Below are 14,760 nucleotides of genomic sequence, written 5' to 3' on the forward strand. Positions count from 1 at the left end.
TGTCCAATCCGGTAACCAGCTCACCTCTATCCTCCCCAAATCGCCCCTGTGGGCTTGACCTTTGTCCTTCTCCACCATGGGGGTTTTGGGAGTTGGCCAAGTTGGCCAGTGGGCTTGTTGATGGCCTAGGGCTGACCATGGTGCCCAGGGTCCTCACTGATTTAGAGGCTGGTGAGCATCATGCTCTGTGCTCGATGCTGTGGGGTGAGGCAGAGGAGGGAGATGAGGATGAAAGAAACAGGGTCCTGGACCTGCCGGGAACACTTACAGAAAGTGTAATCTCTTCCTGAGTAACTGATGAAAGAAGAGGCCACAGGAGAATCCAAGGCAAGGGGAAGGCTGGAAGAAGGGAAGTGGAGGGAAGGAGGGCTGCGAAGACCCTGTGGGGCGCAGGGCGCCCCAGAGGTGAGTGCGGATGGACTGCCTGGCCCAAGCTCAGTCCGCCCAGGGGAGGAGTGACTGGGACACGGCCCTCGGGGCCCATGTCCAGGGTCTTCACTGCCCCTCTCTGCTGCCTCCTCTAGCAGTTCTGCCTAGATTTGGATCCAGCTTGGCTAACCATGGTTTTAGGCCACCTGTGACCTCCTCCCCGACTCCATCATTCTGGTAAATCAGGCTGCTCTTCGTGGACCAGGGGAGGGCTGGGGAATTTCGCTGAACGCAGAAGCTCTTCTGGCAGAGGGCAGTGGGTTGGTGCACTGGACTGGCTGAGGCAGGTCTGAACTCGGACCTCAGCGCAGACTGTGGGTCCAGATACCAGGTCAATTTGGCAACCTCTTAGAACAGCTGCCTTTTTTTTTCTCCCTTTTGAAAAGTCACAGGACTTGACACGGCCCAATAGCTTTGTCCCAACTCTGCTGTGTGCAACTGCATCTCTCACCTTACGTCTCAATGGAATGAAACGTGACGCCACTCTCAATGTCAAAGTGTTTATTTAAATCCTGAGATTAAAAATAAGACATTCCCAAATGGTGCAGCAGATGCTATATGGACTGTTTTGGGATACAAAAGTTCCTCACCCCCACTGGGCAGGTGGAGAGTTGGCATTTGATGTGTTTCTGGTAATTCTTTGGCAGATTAAAAAGAGATGGGTTCCCAGACCCACTACCCCATAAGGCCTCGAGCATTGAGGATTGGTCAATTAAAGTGCAATTCCGATTTGAAAGCCACCCAACTGAGGCTTCGCTGTTGCTCTGCAGCCATGGGGGAACAGGAGCATCTCCGGATAGCCCTTGTCCTCAGGTTGTGAGGAAGCCTTTTCATCAGAAATGCCTTCCCAAATTTAAAGATGTACTGTGTTATTTTGAAAAAGTGCTTAAGAGAGGAAAGGCATTATTAACTGCCTTTGTTTCCTTGGAAGCACCACAAAAGAGAAAAATTCACCCAGGGTTCCACTGAAAAGAACCTTTGGGGTAAGTGTTTTGTAAACGTAGATGGCTGATTCCACATTCTCTGTGCCGGGTGACCCTTGGTTCTGAGCATTGCAGGGGGTGGCTCTGCTCTCATTCTCAACACCTCTGAGCTGAGGTTGGGATTCTCCAAGGTGGAGTCACCAAGGTGGGCTTCTAAAACGGAAACTCCTATAAAAGCATATGGTGGACAGATAACCAGAATCATAAAACACAGACATTGAGATTTCATCCCCAAATGGGGATTTCTCTTCAGATGAGTCTGGAATGGCTTCACCACCGAAGGTGAGTGACAACTGAAAATAATTCAAAAAAACCCATCTCCTTTATCTCTGAATTATCTAGTGTGGCTTGTGTTCGTACTTTTCAGACCCTATGTAGTGTTTCGGTTCCAGATTTCTGCTTGAGAATTTCCTTGCCTGCTCTTGGTCCAGCAGATGTGGAGTAGGTGGGCTCCAGCCAGAAGTGCTCTGCAGGGGCTATGCTTTCTCCCAAACACGCTTGCTGGCGGTGGATGAGGGTGCTGACAGGCCGTGCTCCCGGGCAAGGGTGATCACTGGCTTCCAAGGCAGTGGTGAGCAAGGCGGCTGGCACTAATCAATACTAAATAGCAACAGTTATTCAGAGAGTTCAGCCAGACCCCAAAGAGGCTGCTGGGGTATTTTTCTTTTTTTTTTTAAGATAGTGATCTGGGATCCCAAGAATGTTTCCTACTTGTTGACTTTTAGTGTTAATTCAGTCTACTGGCTGGGGCCACCACTTTCAGTAGCTGTTTTTCATTATCGTTTGCATTAAAAAGAATACCTCAACCCCCAAACTTCAGTAAAGTTGGGAACTTGCTTAAAGTAAGAAAGCAGTTTATATAAGCCATACTTAAACATGCCAAGATGTCCTCTAGCGGCACAGCAAACCCGAGCTCCCACAGCAAAGTAACGAAGAACAAGAGTCCATTCAGCACAAAAAAATAAACACGCTGCAGAGGCAGGGTGGGGCTGCAGCGGGCAGGCGAGGGCCTTTGTGCACCGCTGCCATCGCCGTCTGCAGTGCTGGCGCGAGGGGCCCGCGAGCTCCCGCGGCAGTGGCTCTGGGCTGGCTTCCCAAGAGCCACAGGTTTTTTTTAAGCTGCAGTTGGTCCCCTGCTGGGTCGAGTGACAGAGGTTCAGAACAAGCCTCAGATGGAATGTCTCAGGCCTTCCACAGGAAACACATCAGCCCCACGAGAAATGCTGATTCGAGCTGCAGGTGACGGTGGTAACATGAGCAGAGGGCCGTCGGCTTGGCCACGTCTCCAGGGTATCCTGGGAAAGCTAAGCACTCAAACCGAGATTCCAGATGCTTCGGGGTCTTTTGTTTCTCTCAAGTGGTGATCCAGCTACATCTGATTATCCTTTTCAAGGGGGAGATGGATTTAAAGGCAGGGCAGTTCACTTTCAAGCAGTGTGGCACCCTGTAAGGACAAGCACGCGTCTAGGAAGTCTCTGGGGGCCTGGCTATTTCTGTTTTGGTGCTAGGCACCGTCAGGACCTTGCTCAATGAGATGCTAGAGACTCCTGGCTTTCTCCCAGGAAAGAGAGCATGAGAGGGCCAGCTCTTCTCTGGAAGGTTCTGTTCACCATGTCTCAAGCCCCACTTAAAGTGCCTGGAAGTGCCTATGTCTCCTGTTTAAATGGAAGTTCTGAGTCTACTGCCAAAGTCATTTCCTCCTACCTCTGCTGGCGCCTGGGGGTGTATGGGGTCTGAAATGAACTTGGCCAAGGATTCTTGACCCATTTGTCAGTTCTCAAAACCAGTCAGACCAGGCTCGTGAATGAGGAGATGAAGCTTCGACGTAGTGTGGCTCGGCTTAGTCACTGGGCTAGCTGAAGGGCTGGCGGGGTACTCAGACCTGCAGTTGCCTTGCCAGGTACCCTCTCCCCCGACCACAGCTAAGGTGGGCTGCTTGGTCAGATCTCTGCTCACTGCGGAAGGACCTGGGTCCTGACTGCCCTGTGGACAGGGCACAGAGAGGCCGTCAAAGGTGAGCTCTCTGTGGTGGCAGAAAAGGGCCACAGAGAACAGGAAGATTATCTGCTGCTTGTCCCGGAAAAGGACAGAGGATTCATTTGCTCCCAGGTGTCAGGTGCAGGCTGAGCAGCAGGAAGTGGGCAAAAGGGGTGTGGGGAATCTAGGCAGGTGGGGAGGAGGGACCGAGAGGTGAGCAAAGAGCCGATTCATGAATTATGCCCGTTTGCACTTGAGTTAGCAAAGACTTCTCTTAAGAAGCCCCCGATTTTTAAAAGTGGTTCCTACCCTGTATATGATCACTAGTAAACGTATCTGCAGAAGCTCTTGTTAATATAAACAAAGACAGGCTGACGAGTGAGCCCCACAGGCTGATGCGTCCAGCCTTTTGGTCATGGCGTGGACATTACCCAGCACCTGGGCTCTGGCCATCTGGACATAGATTGCACTGCAGGCCTCAGTAGGGGGGTTCTGTTTCCCGGATTAGCTTCACTTCTGATTCTTAGGGTGGTATTTTGAGCTGCTGAGAGGCCCAGCTGAGTGGAGGGCTTTGCCCCAGGACAGACTTGCTCAGATAGAAGGGCCAGGAGAAAAGTGCAGCTGGCAGCCCCTCTGAGTAGCCCCACACTCCCCGGGCAGGCGGGGACAGGAGCATGACAGAGGAAGCTAGATGGGATCTCAGGCGGGCCCCCAGGCACCCTGACGTCCTTTCCCGGGGAGGACTCGAGGACCCCACAGGGTCTGGCCAGGCATTCCAGCTCATGGTCACCCGTGATGCCTGGCTGGGCAGAGGGGGGCTGTGTCTCTCCATGGGTGGAAGTTGGGACCCCTCTGTCCTAGGAAACTCTTCACAGGAGGCCTGGAGCCAACTGCGCCCCCTGGAGAGGCCAATGGTTTCCTGAGTGTTTAAACCTTTGGCATAGTGTCCCTCCGGGTGTGAGGACAATGGAAAATGTCACTTTAGCCCTTTCGAGCCATGGGGCTAAGAGTGATGTGCACAGGGCCGAGTACCCAGTGTGCGGAGCAACGCGGCTCTGAGGAGCAGCCAAGGGCCCGTCTCCTAAAGTTGCATAGTGGAGACTGATAGCTTTAGAGCAGCTATTTTTTGTTTTCTGGGTTTTTTAGGTGCTTTACGTGACAAGTGAGGAGGAGTAGTGTTTCCTGTGGGTAATGTGAAACTAGTAAAATCCAGGTACTTGAGGTTACGGGAAATCACTTCCATCGTAGATCACAGGCCGGTCAACAGTTAAGTGATAAAAGACTTTCTTGGAGACGAATCTGAGGAGATGAACAGGAAAGGAGGGGTTATTCTGAGGGCTGAAGCCCGAGGTGCGGCAGCTGCAGCGACCTGGCTGGGGTGGGTGCTGGCTGACACGGGAAGCCTTGGTGCAAAGACCTCTGCTCCGAGCCTGGGGTCCCTTACAGACTGCGTGGACTCTGCCAGGCCCCCTCACCCCCATTTCCTGTCTGTCTAGCAGAGACATCTTCCTGCAAAGTGTCAGGATCTTAGGACACCTTCGTGGACTATCCTAGGGCTTGGGTGCAGAAATGCCCGTTCAGTCCCATGCTGTGAAGCACCCCTCCTTGCCTTGCTGCTCTGAAGGGGCCCTGGGCGGGGGGTGTCTCAGGGGTCTCGGTGGTCTGGGCGGCCCTGGGGAAGTGGGTGGAGCAGGCGTGGAGGGCACACACAGTGGAGGCGAGCCTGGATCTCATTCTGACTGGACATCTAGATCTCTTCCACTGTCGTGCTTTGAAAACCTTGACCAGGCCCTGAGATGACGTCAGTGGCGAGGGCTGCAGTGTGTCTCAGCACCACAGCCGCTCCTAATGCCAACTGCAAAGCTGCTCTGGGGCTGCCTCCGCCCTCAACATGCTGCTCCCAGCCTCTCCGTCAACCTGCGGTGGGGCTCAGGGAGGTGGCAAAAATGCTGGCTGCCAGCGCAGAGGAAACTGGGGTTCCACTAAAACCCAGAGGGGCGCGTAGACCCTGTGCCAGGCTGGCCTCCACCCCGTCTCCTGCCCGCTGCCCTGAGGGGCTGAGGCCACACCTGGTCTGACCAGCTTTCTGGACATGCAGAGCCCATGCCAAGAATCCTGCTAACATTCATGTTCCTGGGGGTGGGTGGGGGAAGGGCGGGGAAGGGGAAAGGTGGGAAGCCCACTCTTCCAAGCTCTCCCTTGGTGGATGCCCTCGGCCACATGCCCTGGGAGTTCAAGGCCCTGAGGTGGTGAGAGGGTGGCACTCCAGCGTCTCACCTACTTAATAGCTAAGAAGTTACTGTGCTGAAAGCCCAGCGGGCTGGCAAGGGCGCCCGCGGGGAGGGATGCAGCCGCTAGCTCAGGGCCCCGCTCTGGTGCTAACCAGACAGGTCTTATGAATGAAGTGAGCCCCTACGAAGGGCTTACGCTGAAGCCAGAAGGCCAGCAGCCTTCACCGTGCCAGTCGCACATCTCCATGAAGTAGGCCCCTGGCTCGAGGCAGATGCTCAACCAACACTGGTCCGCTGTCCTACTTCCTTTCTCGGCCGCCCCTCCAGCCTCATCTCCCTACACCCCCATCCTCCTGACCCCTCAACCCCGCACTCGCTCCTGGACCTGCGCCTGGAGCTCTGAAGTCGTGCTCCCCAGAGATGGTACCTGCTGCTCCACTCCCTGGACAAGGGGGCCCAGGGGCCTCGCCTCACAGCTCCAGTCCTGATTAGCTCTGGGCCTTCATTACTTCACTTCCGTCCCATCCATACATCCATCCATCCATCCATCCATCCACCCAATCCTTCCACTGTATTTTCTGAACTCTTCTCTGGCCTGGGCGGTGGGCATCGGGACGGCAGAAGCAGAAGAGCATCCTGGACAAGAGCCCAGAGCCTGGAGCCAGGCCACCTGGGTTCCAATCCAGCCCCACCACCAGCTGTGTGATCGGGAGAGCCCCTCGTCCAGGCCCTCAGTCCTTCAGCAGTAACACGAGGAGAAAGACAGTCCCGACGGCACGGGCTGCTGTGGGGCTGAAGGGAGTAGTATCAGTAAGAGCAGAGGGCGGAGAACACGCTTGACCCGTGGTGAGACTCTGTAAGTACTGGGTGGTGTGTTACACACTCTAATGGACACTGGAACACCAGAGTATAGGTCTAAAATTAATGAACCACTGATAATCAGCGACTGATAATTAAACAACTTGCTTTTAAACATCCACCTCTGTTCTTGAGGCGGGGTGAGGGGTGGGTTCATCCGGACGCTGACCGAGGCGGTGGCCTACCTGGAAAAGGTGTTGTCGAAGATGAGCAGGTAGATGCCTGGTGTGCGGACTTTGAGCTGGCCCTGGATGTTCTCCTTGTGGGAATTGCAGCGGGTGGTGGGAATGAGCACCTGGGAGGAGAAGCAGATGGGAAAGTGTCACAGAAGTGGAGAGGGCACCACAGAGCCTCTGCACAGACTCTTTATTTGGGGGAAGGAAACTGAGGCCCAGGGAGGCTGAATGCCTCGTGTGAGGTCACAGCTGAGCCTCATCAGCCCCCAATTTCGGGGCGTGTCCTTCCACATGCCCTGGGTTTGTCAATAACTTAGAATGGGGGGGGCCCACTATAGACATGAGTTTCACCCAGAATCATGAATAGGTCAGCATCCTAAAAGAATGGTCCCCCCAGCCTCCTCTGACCATGGCCAGCGCCGGAATGCTCTACTGTCCAGAGAAGCAGCTTCTTCTTGGCTTTGGGAAGCAGAGGCTTACTCCAGGTGAAACACTGCCTGGTCCTTTCCTATCGGTGCGAGTGCTACTGCACTCGGGGGTGTCAGAGGATGGGCCACGCCCTCCATCCATGTCTCTTGGGCACTCTGTGAAGGTTCTGGGTCTACTTTCCTCCAGGCTGACCACCCAAGGCTCCACCCATGGCTTCTCACTTGGCCCCAGTCAGTCCATATGTCCCAGAGCCCTTTCATCTTTCCAGGTCTCCAGCTTCCTATCTCCTCTGAGAATGAGAAATTAATCCCAGGAGACATTTATTTTCTGAGAACATTGTTCTCTGGGCCTCAATGTCAGAGGCCAAGTCTGAGCAAATGGCGTGAGCTGGCCAGGGAAGATACTTTAAAGCTAAAGATATAAGAGGAAGTAACACAAAGCCAGCCAAAATTAAAAACATTTTTGGGAGGGCTTCCCTGCTGGTCCAGTGGTTAAGTATCCATCTGCCAACGCAGGGGACACGGGTTTGTTCCCTGGTCTGGGAAGATCCCACATGCTGAGGGGCAACTAGGCCCTCAAGCCACAACTACTGAGCCCATGGGCTGCAACTACTGAAGCCTGCATGCCTACAGCCCATGCTCCACTGCAAGAGAAGCCACTGCATTGACAAGCCTGCGCACAATGATGAGGAGCCCTCACTCGCTGCAACTAGAGAAAGCCCACATGTAAATATTTTCAACCTGTATAAAATGACTGAATCCAAAACAGTTACAAAGATGTGATTACTTTTTCACCTCAAAGTTGAACATAACTGCCTATTTCTGGAAATGCTACATGGTGGTCACGAAGTTCCCAAAGTGGAGTAAGTTCCCACAAAAGGTTCTGCCCTTAAGAATTTTGTGGTTTAATGGTGATGACAGATAAGAAAACATTCAGTTATGTTGGGTAAGACTGTCACAATAGGTGTACTGGGGAGGGGTGCCAATTCCAGCCTCTGTGTGGGTGGGAGGCGAGGCAGAACCAGGGAAGACTTCCTGGAAGAGGCAACGCTGAGCTAGGACAATTTAGTTAGTACAGTCCAAGGGGCCTCAAAGAGTCAGACAGGACTGAGCACACACACTTCTAACTTACTTGTATCTTTACATTTAAATTTTATTGCTTGTAGGCATGATGGGGTTGGGACTTGCTTTTACCCAACTTGACAATTCCTGCCTTTCAGTTGGGATGTTTACCCAACCTACATTTATGCGACTGTCAATAAGGTTAGGTTTGAGTCTCTCATCTTACTGTTTTTCACTTGTTCCATCTGCTGATTGTTCTCTTTTCCCCTCAAAGCAGTAAGCTAGGGCAATTTCCGGGCTCAACTTGTTCTATCAAAGATCACTGTCCATCAGCGCCTGCTCTACAGTGACTTGAAAACTGTTGCTTCTCATATTTTGTCTGTTTTGGTTATTTCTTGAGAGGGTAAATCTTAGCCATTCTCCCGTGCATCTGAATATGTTGTCCCCCCTGCCTGGCGCAGCCAGCGAATAAAAATAAATAAGTAAGAGACTCAGGTTGGATCCCAGGGTCAGGAAAACATCCTGGAGAAGGGAATAGCAACCCATTCTAGTATTCTTGCCCGGGGAATACCATGGACAGAGGAGCCTAGTAGGCTAGAGTCCATGCGAGTCTCAAAGAGTTATATATGACTGAGCAACTAAGTTAAAAGTAAACGAATGTAAAAAGATACACCATGCTGCTGCTGCTTAGTCACTTCAGATGTGTCCAACTCTGTGCAACCTTATGAACTACAACCTGCCAGGCTCTACTGTCCATGGGATTCTCTAGGCAAGAGTACTAGAGTGGGTTGCCATGCCCTTCTTCAGGGGATCTTCCCATCCCAGGGATTGAACCCAGGTCTCCTGTACTGCAGACAGATTCTCTACCACTGAGTCACCAGGGAAGCCCCATACCATGCTAACACTGGTCAAAAGAAGCTATATTAGTATCAAAGTAGATTTTATATCAAAGAATATGGCCAGGGATAGTATCATAAATGATAAAGACAGCAATTCATCAAGGGGACATAACGATCCTAAGCACTATCTATTAACTTGATGTAACTGGTATTTATAGGACACTCCACCCAACGATAGCAGAACACACATTCTTTTCCAGTATCAGTTCAGTTCAGTCATTCACTTGTGTCCAGCTCTTTGTGACCCCATGGACTGTAGCACGCCAGGCTTCCCTCTCCATCACCAACTCCCAGAGCTTGCTCAAACTCATGTCCATCGAGTTGGTGATGCCATCCAATCATCTCATCCTCTGTCGTCCCCTTCTCCTCCCGCCTTCAATCTTTCCCAGCATCAGGGTCTTTTCCAATGAGTCAGTTCTTCGCATCGGGTGGCCGAAGTACTGGAGCTTCAGCTTCAGCATCAGTCCTTCCAATGAATTTTCAGCACTGATTTATTTTAGGATTCACTGGTTTGATCTTTTTGCTTATCCAAGGGACTCTCAAGAGTTTTCTCCAACACCACAGTTCAAAAGCAAGAATTCTCAGCACTCAGCTTTCTCTAAGGTCCAACTCTAATATCCATACATGATTACTGGAAAAACCATAGCTTTGACTAGACAGACCTTTGTTGGTAAAGTAGTGTCTCTGCTTTTTAATATGCTGTCTAGATTTGCATAGTTTTTCTTCCAAGGAGCAAGCAGCTTTTAATTTCATGGCTGCAGTCACTGTCCACAGTGATTCTGGAGTCCAGGAAAATAAAGTCTGTCACTACACCAAGTGAACATTTCATGCAAAGATGGGCACAATAAAGGACAGAAATGGTATGGACCTAAGTAGAAGATATTAAGAAGAGGTGGCAAGAATATACAGAAAAACTACACAAAAAAGATCTTCACAACCCAGATAACCATAATGGTGTGATCACTCACCTAGTGCCAGACATCCTGGAGTGTGAAGTCAAGTGGGCCTTAGAAAGCATCACTACAAACAAAGCTAGTGGAGGTGGTGGAATTCGAGTTGAGCTATTTCAAATCCTAAAAGATGGTGCTGTGAAAGTGCTGCACTCCATATGCCAGCAAATTTGGAAAACTCAGCAGTGGTCACAGGACAGGAAAAGGTCAGTTTTCATTCCAATCCCAAAGAAAGGCAATGCCACAGAATGCTCAAACTACTACACAATTGCACTCATCTCACACACTAGCAAAGCAATGCTCAAAATTCTCCAAGTGAGGCGTCAACAGTATGGGAACTGAGAACTTCCCGACGTTCAAGCTGGATTTAGAAAAGGCAGAGGAACCAGAGATCAAATTGCCAACATCCACTGGATCACTGAAAAAGCAGGAGAGTTCCAGAAAAACATCTACTTCTGCTTTATTGACTAGCCAAAGCCTTTGACTGTGTGAATCAAAACAACCTGTGATTCACAGTTTTCACTCTCTTCAAGAGATGGGAGTACCAGACCACCTTACCTGCCTCCTGAGAAATCTGTACGCAGGTCAATAAGCAACAGTTAGAACCAAACATGGAACAGCACACTGATTCCAAACTGGGAAAAAAGTACGTCAAGGCTGTATATTGTCACCCTGCTTATTTAACTTATAGGCAGAGTACATCATGCAAAATGCCGGGCTGGATGAAGCACAAGCTGGAATCAAGATTGCTGGGAGAAATATCAATAACCTCAGATATGCAGATGACACCACCCTAATGGCAGAAAGTGAAGAGGAACTAAAGAGCCTCTTGATGAAAGTGAAAGAGGAGAGTGAAAAACCTGGCTTAAAACGCCACATTAAAAAAATAAGATCATGGCATCCGTTCACTTTATGGCAAGTAGATGGGGAAACAATGGAAACAGTGACAGACTTTTCCAGTATACTTGGAATAATCGCTAGGTGGGCCACATTCTAGGATATTAAAAATTACATTTAAAAGGATTCAAACTATAAAAAGTGTGTTTTCTGGCAATGGGGTTAAGTTAGAAAAAAACTGCAGTTGTCTAGAAAATCCCCAAATATCCGAAACTAAATAACACATGAGTCAGAGGAAAGTCAAAAGGGAGAACCCAAAGGCCTGGGAGACAGAGAACACAGCAGGCTCCTGCCACCACGGGACGCCAGCGCTGACTGAGGCCAGTGGTGGTGAGGCAGCAGGATGGGCCAAGCCAAGCCGGGAGAGGCTGCGATGTGTGAGGACCGCCTGCGTGTGGGCTCTGCGGCAGCTCCCCTACCATGTACAACATGCTATCTTATCAAGCTCCATTAATGGTTTATCATATTCTAGTTCTACAGGGAACTGAGACTCCTGGGAGGCCGAGTGGTTGGGTCTGTTCCTGTGATCCATAACCTAAAAGTTTTGAGGCCAGCCTGAGACATTTCAGCAAGCACACGTAGGAGGAAGTGCCGGGGAGCAAGGCTTACACGGGGACGCCTGTGCGCCCCGCACACCAACCTTCCCACACACTACTTTGATTACAAAGCAAAAGTCAAGAGGTTGTTGAAGCAGGACCTTCTGAAGAAGAGAGGTAAGATAATACCCTATTTCTTTAAAATAGTCTATAGACTTTTTGTTCATTCCAGCTGCTGTTTCTTCCACCATGGTAAAAATCTGTAAGATTTTCTTGCTATTACTTTAAATCAATCAACCAAACCATCTAGGGGAGATTAACAAAGGCTCTGGTGTCAAACTGTGGAAAATCCTTTAAGAGATGGGAATACCAGACCTTACCTGCCTCCTGGGAAACCTGTGTGCAGGTCAAGAAGCAACAGAACTGGACATGGAACAACGGACTGGTTCCAAATTGGGAAAGGAGTGTGTCAAGGCTGTATACTGTCACCCTGCTTATTTAACTTATATGCAGAGTGTATCATGTGAAATTCTGGGTTGGATAAAGCACAAGCTGGAATCAAGATTGCCGGGAAAAATATCAGGAACCTCAGATATACAGATGATACAACCCTTATGGCAGAAAGCAAAGAGGAACTAAAGAGCCTCTTGATGAAAGTGAAAGAGAAGAGTGAAAAAGCTGGCTTAAAACTCAATATTCAAAAAGCTAAGATCATGGCATCTGGTCCCATCACTTCATGTCAAAAAGATGGGGAAACAATGGAAACAGTGTGAGACTTTACTTTCTTGGGCTCCAAAATCACTGCGGGTGTTGACTGCAGTCATGAAGTTAAAAGACTCTTGCTCCTTGGAAGAAAAGCTATGACAAACCTAGACAGTGTATTAAAAAGCAGAAACAAACAAACAAACAAACAAACAAAAAGTAATAAAATAAAAAACACAAAAAGTAGAGACATCACTTTTCCGATAAAGGTCCGTATAGTCAAAGCTATGATTTTTTCAGTAGTCATAGCTATGATTTTTTCAGTAGTCATGTATGGATATAAGAGTTGGACCATAAGGAAGGCTGAGTGCCAAAGAATTGATGCTTTTGATCTGTGGTGCTGGAGAAGACTCTTGAGAGTCCCTTGGACAACAAGGAAATCTAACCAGTCAATCCTAAAGGAAATCAACCCTGAGTATTCATTGGAAGGACTGAAGCTGAAGCTGAAGCTCCAACACTTTGGCCACCTGATGTGAAGAGCCCACTCACTGGAAAGACCCTGATGCTGGGAAAGACTGAGGGCAGGAGGAGAAGGGGTCAAAAGAGGATGAGATGGTTGGATGGTATCACTGACTCAATGGACTTGAATTTGAGCAAACTCTGGGAGACAGTGAAGAAGAATGGCTGTAGTCCATGGGTTTGCAAAGAGTCAGACATGACTGAGCAACTGAACAACAATTGGTGTCAAAGCCCATACAGCAGAGGTGACAGGAGATGACTGGGGTCCCATGTAAACCTGAGCAAGACAGGTCTCCGCCGTGTGAGATCCTGATCTATACTGCATGTCTGCAAAACAGTCCAGTTGGTTTTACTGATCTCTCTCGAGACTCCAGTGGCCTGGGGCCCTAGTACAGAGCCATGATTCTATGCTAAACGGAAAAACCCAGTCACAAAAGGCCACGTAATGCATGATTCCATTCACATGAAATGTCTGGAACAGGAAATCTAAGGACAGAAGGTAGGTTGTTGGTTGCTGGGAGGAGGTTGCGAAGTGACTGCGAATGGATACAGGGTTTCTTTTTGCTTTATGCAGTGATGAAAATGATCTAAAATTAGACAGTGGTGATGGTTATGCAATTCTTTGAATAATACTAAGATAACTGGATTGCTAAGATAACCAATACTAAGATAACTGAGCATTTTAAATGGGTGAATTACATGTATGTAAATTGTATCTCTTCAAAGCTATTTAAAAATAAAAAGTCAAGCTCCCTGTCCCGGCTCCTCCCCTGACTCCCAACAGCCCCAGGCAGGCCTCCGGCTTCTCTGGGCAAAAAGAGGCAGGGCCCGGGTCTTGGATCCCAGGCTTCAGGCCAGTGGTCTGCATGCCTGTGGCCTCAGGTCCGTGATTTACTGCTTCTTTTGTCAAGTGCTTCCCAAATTTCTCACCTCATTGATGGAGGAGGGCCCTCTGGAGAGAGGGTGGTCCCGGGTGGGGCGTATCTGATGTGCCCTAGAGATGGGACTGGCCTGCCACGCTGTTCCCTGGCCTAGACACTTCTCCTGTAACCCGTGCCCCCCTCTCACCCCCTCCCTATAGCTTCTCTTGGTTTGGCCCAGGAGTCTCCTGCTTTGATCACTGCCCCCCAGGCTGGGTTAGACGCCCTTCTTACTGCCCCCCCCATCCCCCGCCCGGTGCCACCCCATCATGACAGTCACCACCTGGAGTCGCAGTTGTTTCTTTAATAGGGCCTCTCTCTGACAACACTCAGCTCCTCAAGGGCAGATCCCAGCACGGCCCTTCTCTCCTGATCCTCAGTGGCCCTACAGAGCCCACCTTACCACACAAGTTCAGTGAATGGTTGTGAACTGAGTGCAAGGACCCAGCCCAGTTCCTGATGTCTGAGCCTCCGTCACCATGAAACCTAAGTGCTGCGAGGGGCACTATGTCCTCTTGTTCCCACAAGGTCCAGGCTGGTCAGGGCATCACTCGGGGAGTCTACATGCGAAATGCTAAAGAAGTGAGTCTGGACACAGATTCTCCAGGCTGATGCCTGTCTGGGACCTCAGGCAGATGTAACAGCACCCCCACAGCGGGCTGGGAATGGCAGAGGAGCCGCGTGAGCACCCACTCACTCACCGTGAGCTTCTTCTGCCCCCTGGTGACCACTGTGGGAAAGACAACGGCTGCCACACCCTCCAGGCGGCAAGGGAGCCAGAGATGAGGATCCTGACTGAGCTCCTGAATCCTGGGAGGAACCAGCCAGGTCTTCCAGGGCCATGAGGATTAGCCAGGTAGTGACTGAGCAAGGAGACAGGTGTGGACACAGGATGTGTCCCCTCCCTCTCTCACCACGGACATCCACCTGTGTCTAATCTGGGCAGACGCAGGGCTTCAGCGCTCAGCCGGCCGTGGGAACATGAGGTGAACAGCGAGGGTGCTGGAGTGAGTTCTGGGCAGTGCAGCTGTCTGTTCGTGCAGAGCTGATAAGCCCACTGCTTAAGCTGCTCAACCAACTGCCCAGGCAGGCTGCTCTGGCATGGCTGAGCCTGTAACCGCTCTCCAGCCACAGGCCCAGGACCTCCCAGGTGGATGTCCAGAATTGCTCAGGAAGGAGGGGCTCCCTACACG

At 50.5% G+C, this 14,760-nt stretch overlaps 1 protein-coding gene across 3 annotated transcripts in view; it reads right to left on the reverse strand.

The window, feature by feature from the left end:
* Positions 1-915: 915 nt before the first annotated feature.
* The window catches only part of FYCO1 (FYVE and coiled-coil domain autophagy adaptor 1), a 78,348-nt gene continuing 64,503 nt past the window's right edge, over positions 916-14,760 (reverse strand). For all 3 annotated transcript variants that reach the window (XM_043441865.1, XM_043441866.1, XM_043441864.1), the window contains 2 exons: positions 6,664-6,773; positions 916-4,688 (listed from right to left, as the gene is read on the reverse strand). In XM_043441865.1, coding sequence (XP_043297800.1) covers positions 4,613-4,688; positions 6,664-6,773 — 186 coding nt within the window. In that variant the 3' untranslated portion in view covers positions 916-4,612. The remainder of the gene's footprint in view (positions 4,689-6,663; positions 6,774-14,760) is intronic.

Source organism: Cervus canadensis, chromosome 22 (genome assembly GCF_019320065.1).
Source record: "Cervus canadensis isolate Bull #8, Minnesota chromosome 22, ASM1932006v1, whole genome shotgun sequence".
NCBI classification, from domain to species: Eukaryota; Metazoa; Chordata; class Mammalia; order Artiodactyla; family Cervidae; genus Cervus; species Cervus canadensis.